This window comes from Propithecus coquereli, unplaced genomic scaffold (assembly GCF_000956105.1).
Source record: "Propithecus coquereli isolate 6110/MARCELLA unplaced genomic scaffold, Pcoq_1.0 Scaffold7, whole genome shotgun sequence".
Classification (NCBI taxonomy): Eukaryota; Metazoa; Chordata; class Mammalia; order Primates; family Indriidae; genus Propithecus; species Propithecus coquereli.
Genome location: NW_012153062.1, coordinates 20,760,700 through 20,766,770, shown reverse-complemented (window position 1 = coordinate 20,766,770; position 6,071 = coordinate 20,760,700). Strand labels below are relative to the sequence as shown.

The 6,071-nt window shown below is 35.9% G+C and overlaps 1 protein-coding gene across 1 annotated transcript in view; it reads right to left on the bottom strand.

Annotated features, from left to right (window-relative positions):
• Positions 1-6,071, bottom strand: part of FUBP1 (far upstream element (FUSE) binding protein 1) — a 32,742-nt gene that overhangs the window by 17,440 nt on the left and 9,231 nt on the right. Inside the window, exons 4-12 of the mRNA XM_012661117.1 lie at positions 5,707-5,746; positions 5,156-5,208; positions 4,991-5,062; positions 4,802-4,859; positions 1,303-1,465; positions 1,107-1,205; positions 881-982; positions 534-636; positions 321-421 (exon numbers count right to left, since the gene is read on the bottom strand). Of these exons, the coding sequence (XP_012516571.1) occupies positions 321-421; positions 534-636; positions 881-982; positions 1,107-1,205; positions 1,303-1,465; positions 4,802-4,859; positions 4,991-5,062; positions 5,156-5,208; positions 5,707-5,746 (791 nt within the window). The remainder of the gene's footprint in view (positions 1-320; positions 422-533; positions 637-880; positions 983-1,106; positions 1,206-1,302; positions 1,466-4,801; positions 4,860-4,990; positions 5,063-5,155; positions 5,209-5,706; positions 5,747-6,071) is intronic.

The window sequence follows — 6,071 nt, the reverse complement described above, 5'->3', positions numbered from 1 at the left end:
CTCAAACTCCTAGTCTCAAGCAATCCTCCTACCTCAGTTTCTCAAGTAACTGGGATGTTATAGGTGTCAGTCACCTCAACCAGCTCCTGCTATTATTCATTTTTTCATACTGGAGTGAATAAGGTAGTGCATTTATATAGCACTTCCTCCTGCTCCAAGATGTCTACCTTAAAGTAATTTTAACTTTCTAGCCATTAAAACATTATTAAGCAGACTCTTACATAAAAATATAAGGGGTGAGGGGAGAATTTTCAGATTAGATGAAGGAAAACACTTTCTCATGAAAACAAAAAATGAAAATGTTAATTTTTTTATCAAACCTGAACACTTCGAAGAAGGTCTGTAATAATTTCTGCAGCATGTTGGCAACGGTCTGGAGGTCCTGTTATTTGTGCTATTCTATCAGGTGTTGTTCCATCATCTTCAAAACAAAGAAACAAATAGGGTGAATTAAATAACAAATGTGTGTGGGTTAATTCAATAATAATAATAATAACTGCTACCACACTTAGAAGATTAACATATGTACTCACCTGGCTTAAACTGAATTCGAACACCAGCATCATTTTGTATTTTTTTTATCATTTCTCCGTTTCTTCCTATTACAATACCAACAGCAAATCTTGGAATGGGAACCTTATGTAAAGAAGACTAAGTATTAGGAAAGCTATTTCCTGAAAATTAATTTGCATCAAACCACAAAAGTATTAATATATACAATGCTACATTTATATCAAAAGAGCAACATGATACAAAATATACAATTCTGTACTCCAGTAGAAAAGAACACCATGTTAGAGAAGGTTATCCAATACAAAACAGGAAAAACACTACTATTTATGGATTAGCATACAACCATTTTTGAATGATTTTTACTTACATCTATCCCTTCATTTCCTCCTATTCTTGACCCATACTCATTTCGAACTTCTCTGAAACCACCTTGATCACGAATTAACTCTAACACCATTTCCTTGGCTTGCTAAAGTAGAAAAAGTTAGCTAATTTAGAAAGCATGTCTCACAACATTTTAATTATTCATGCATGTTTTGCTCAATCCCGTCCAACCCAAACTCCTTCTTTATAAAGTAAAAAGTTAAGTTTACTTGAACTTTATATGGGTCTCCTGTAATCCTAAGAGGTTTATCAGCGCCAGTGTTCTGAGGTCCATCTTGAATCATAACCATTTTAACTCCAGCCCGCTCCTGTCATAATCAGAGAAATCATATTTATTAAGGAAAGAGTGGAAGAAAACTGACCTCAAAACAGACAAAAAGTAATCATTTATAAATGTAACAATACCTGAAGTTGTTTAATAGTCTCTCCCCCCTTTCCAATAACTAATCCTGCCTTGCTAGCTGGAATCATGATTTCTTGAACTGCGTTTCCTGGTCCATCACCATGATGGAAGCCAGGAGCTGGTCTTCCTTTTTCAACAATCTGGTCCAGTAACCGTTTTGCTGATCTGTTAACAAATTAATATTAAAAAAATAAGGAGCAGCACACCCAAGCTTTTCTAAATAGAGCAATATAAAATAACATAACGAAGTACTCCTATCCAAATTCAAGATTAGGTGCCTTAAAGCTAATACTTATTTATTTGTTTGAGTCTCACTCTCTCCCCTCAGCTATAGTTCGCTGGTGTCATTATAGCTTACTGCAACCTCAAACCCCTGAGCTCAAGCCATCTTTTTGCTTCAATCTCTGAAGTAGCTGAGACAGGCATGCACTACCACATCAGGCTAATTTTTCTAGAGACAAGGTCTTGCTCTTGCTCTTGCTCAGGCTGGTCTCCAACTGCAGACCTCAAGCGATCCTCCCACCTCAGTCTCCCAGAGTGCTAGGATTACAGGCATGAGCTGCTTGCTACACCCGGCCCTGGTTTTTTTTTTAGATGGGGTCTTTATTGCCTAGGCTAGAGTGTAATGGCCTGATCAAAGCTCACTGCTACAGCCTCAAAATCCTGGGCTCAAGCGCATCTTCCTGCCTCAGCTTCCCAAGTAGCTACGATTACAGGTGTGCACCAACACACCTAACTAATTTTTAAATTTTTTTGTAGAGATGGTATCTTGCTGTTGCCCAGGCTGGTCTTAATCTCCTGGCCTCAAGTGATCCTCCCAGCTTGGCTGCTAACAATGGTTTTGCTTTTAACTAAAATGAAAACAAACAAACAAAAAACAAAACAAAAAAGGAAAAACACAAAAAAACAACAAACTATGCAATAAATTTTCTCGGTATACAATTTTAATTTTTGAGAACAGTATAAATTTCTAAGGAATCCTCTAAAGTTATCTCCGAACTAAGCTAATTCCTCCAAGAATTAAATGATTTATTTACATTGTTAAAGCACCATTTTGCTCACTCATGTTAATATTTATTCATTCAACAAATACTTAAATATCAACTAAGTGCTCTTCTAGGTAATGGGGTTAGAGGACTAAAGAAAACAGGGTTTCTGTTAGAATGATTAACTTCATTAAGTAAAAATAGAATGTCAATAAATAATATGTCATTCGGTAAGTACTATAACGAAAATCAAAGCAAAATAAGGACAGAATGTACATGCATGCATTTCTGAAAGGGAATACTATTTTATACAAAATAGACATGGGAGGCCTTACCAATAGAGATAATACCTGAAGGAAGTAGGGAAGTGACAGAAGAAACAAGAGAAATGTTACAGAAGAAACAAGAAGTGCAAAGAACTCAAAGAGCATGCTTGGTGTGCTAAAAGACTACAAGGAGGCTAAATGGGGTTATAAAAAAGTGAGTTGATGGAAGAATGGCAAAAAAAAAAAAAATGAAGTGAGCAAGGTGGCAAATAGGCTAGGCCATGGAAAGACATTAACTTTTACTCTAAATGTGGAGGCATTATAGGATTTTGAGCAAAGTAGTGATATGAACTGATTTACATTTTAAAAGGATCACTATGGCTAGACTACTACAAGAATAGACTACTGTGGGACAAGGGTAAAAAGAACAAAGACATGTTGCAATAATACAAGCAAATGGTGTCTATACCTTCTATACTAAGGTATAGAAGGTGGCAAGAAGAGGCTGGATTCTGAATAAATTATGGAAAAAATGACCAAGAATTGCTTATGGATAAATGGTGCATGAGAGAAAGATAAAACATTAAAACAGATTTGCCCATACAGGGAGATGAGGATAAATAAGACAAAATAAAAGGGTAGCTTGGAGATAAGGTAGAAATCAAAGATTCTGTCTTCATGATCAAAGTTGTAGATGTCTAATAGACATTCAAGTAGGGATACTGAATGAGCAGCAAATACATGAATCTGTAATTTAGGAGAGAGATTAAGGCTGAAAATAAAAATTTAAGAGTATATAAAACTTATGGTATATAAAGCCATATATTAAATTCAGTTTAACAGACTGAATGAAGTCATCTGATAGATATGTGTCAATATACTACATGAGGACTGAATTCTGGATCACTTTTATGTTGAGAGACCAGAAGTTAAAGCAGAACAGCCAAGACTGAGAAAGGGCCAGTCACACAGGTATCTCAAAGCCAAATAAATCAAGTATTTTAAGGAGGCAGTGATTCACTGTGTCACACTGCTGACAGGCTGAATGATGTGGCATTCATTTTGTAACTTTAAGAAGAGAAATTTCAATGAAAAGGTTGGAATAAAAGCCTAACTGACATTGAATTCAAGAGAAAATTAAAACAGGCAGATGATATGGCAAGTATAGCCACCTCATCAAAGAAAAGTTGTTGTAAAATAGAGCAGAGAAATAAAATGTGGGGTTCAGGGATGGGTTTTGTTCAGATAAGATTTTGAAGCATGTCAGTATGCTGTTAGAAATTATCAAGAAGGGAAAACGATTCAAGAGAAAGCTCAATTGCAGGGACACGACCTTCAGCAGGAAGTAAGGGCTGGCCTTAGGCACATGAATACAAAGGAAGGTAATATCGGAGTACTATGGGTATAGGAAACAAATGAAGGCTGAGAGATTTAGTGGTAGAGAAAGGTAGAACTGTTTCTTATTTGCTATTATCTCAAATAAGGTTAAGTGGGAGAGAAGGGGTTAGATGCTGAAGATCTGGAGGAGGGGGGCATATAGTACTAACAAGCCTTGGAAGAGAGTGAATGGAACTAGAGAAATGAAGGCAACACAAAAGTTCACTTGAGCTTAACTGTTTTGAGTTTTAGGTAACAATTAATGTGATTGTGCATTTTTCTCCAGGCCACATTTGGCTTCTCAAGTAGAGACTGGAATAGATAGATATGAAGATGGTTTAAATCATTTTCTGTGTTCAATGGTTCAAATGATGAACCTGAATTGAGAAAGATATGAGGCATAAACTTTGGAGTTAGAGGACATTCAAGGAATTGGGCAGGGAGATGATGGTGTTAAAGAAAGCAGTAATGAAGAACAAAGACAAAGTTCATGTTACTGTAAGAAGACTTTCAGGGCCGGACGCGGTGGCTCACACCTGTAATCCTAGCACTCTGGGAGGTCGAGGCGGGCGGATTGTTTGAGCTCAGGAGTTCGAGACCAGCCTGAGCAAGAGCGAGACTCTGTCTCTACTAAAAATAGAAAGAAATTATCTGGACAACTAAAAAATATATATATAAAAAAAATTAGCCGGGCATGGTGGAGCATGCCTGTAGTCCCAGCTACTTGGGAGGCTGAGGCAACAGGATCACCTGAGCCCAGGAGTTTGAGGTTGCTGTGAGCTAGGCTGAAGCCACGGCACTCTAGCCCTGGCAACAGAGTGAGACTCTGAAAGAAAAAAAAAAAAGAAGACTTTTAAGATTTTCATACTTACTGGACAGATTCAGGTGTTCCAGTTAACATACAGGACCTTTCTGGAAGGCCACCACTGTCTACAATTAAAAAAAAAAAAGGAAAGAAAATTTTAGGTCAAAAGATCAATAGGTAGCATCATTATCACTAGAAACCTAAAAAAAATACTAGTTTTCTAGTCCCTTTGAAAATACCAAGAGAATAATGTTACCAGGAGCTATCTGTATTTTGCATCCAGATTCCTGTTGTATGCGTGAGATCTGTTCACCTCCTCTGCCAATTACTGGTAAAAATAAAAAAAAATAAAAAATTATTTGCGGAAAGATTATAAAGTATGCTTTATATTTTCAAAACTTTAAAAAATTAGGTTACTTACTAAAGCCAACCATTCCATCTGGAACTTTGTATTCTTCTGTCATTACAGACCTGCTAAGAATAACAGAAACTTACATTTTCCTTCGAAGCTAACTTATTTTCAAATAAAAGGTAATCTACTAATAAAAATAGAAGTCTAATGTCTCTTCATGGCTTAAACTAAGGTTCTAAGCATACATTCATGGCAAAATTATGGCATTATTAAACTAAGAATCTTAATTAAGGTGATACACATCAAGTCAGGAAGGAATGGTAAATGGAACAGTCTGAAGACATGAACTGCAAAGGAGTTAGAGTTCAGAGAATATCATCTTAACAGTTACACTAATTACTCCAGTTCTTCTAAAATGTCCCCCTATCCTTCCAAATTACAAATGTATCTCACTCAGAAAGAAAAATGATTGTTATGTTATCTTCCCGAGTGAAAGGAAATAAATTACACATACAAAAAAGTATGCAGACACATATTCACTACACACTAACTTGGTTCTGTCTACAAATATAGCTCAACTAAAACTTGCCAAGTACTTTTTCAAAAGCTTTTGACTATACCTTTGCTGCTGATGCATTGGTGGTAACTGTGTTCCAAAGGCTACCAAAAAAAATGAATAAAAATAAAATGAAAATTCAAAATTCAGGTTTACTTATATATTTAACAATACAATCACATCAAGCATTCTAAGTCTCTCCCTGATGCACTGACAACACCTTGAAGAGAGTAAAATTTCACACAGAATACCTAAATCAGCATTGAGAGTAGCAAAAAAATCCAGTGAAAGACATTATATTAGCAACAGCATAGCACAGAAATCTTTTCTTTTTTAAGAGGTACAAGCATGGTTTAAGAATTGAGTAGTTAAATAAATAAATAACTCAGCATCAATCTTTATTTTCAGCCTCCTGAGTAGCTGGGACTA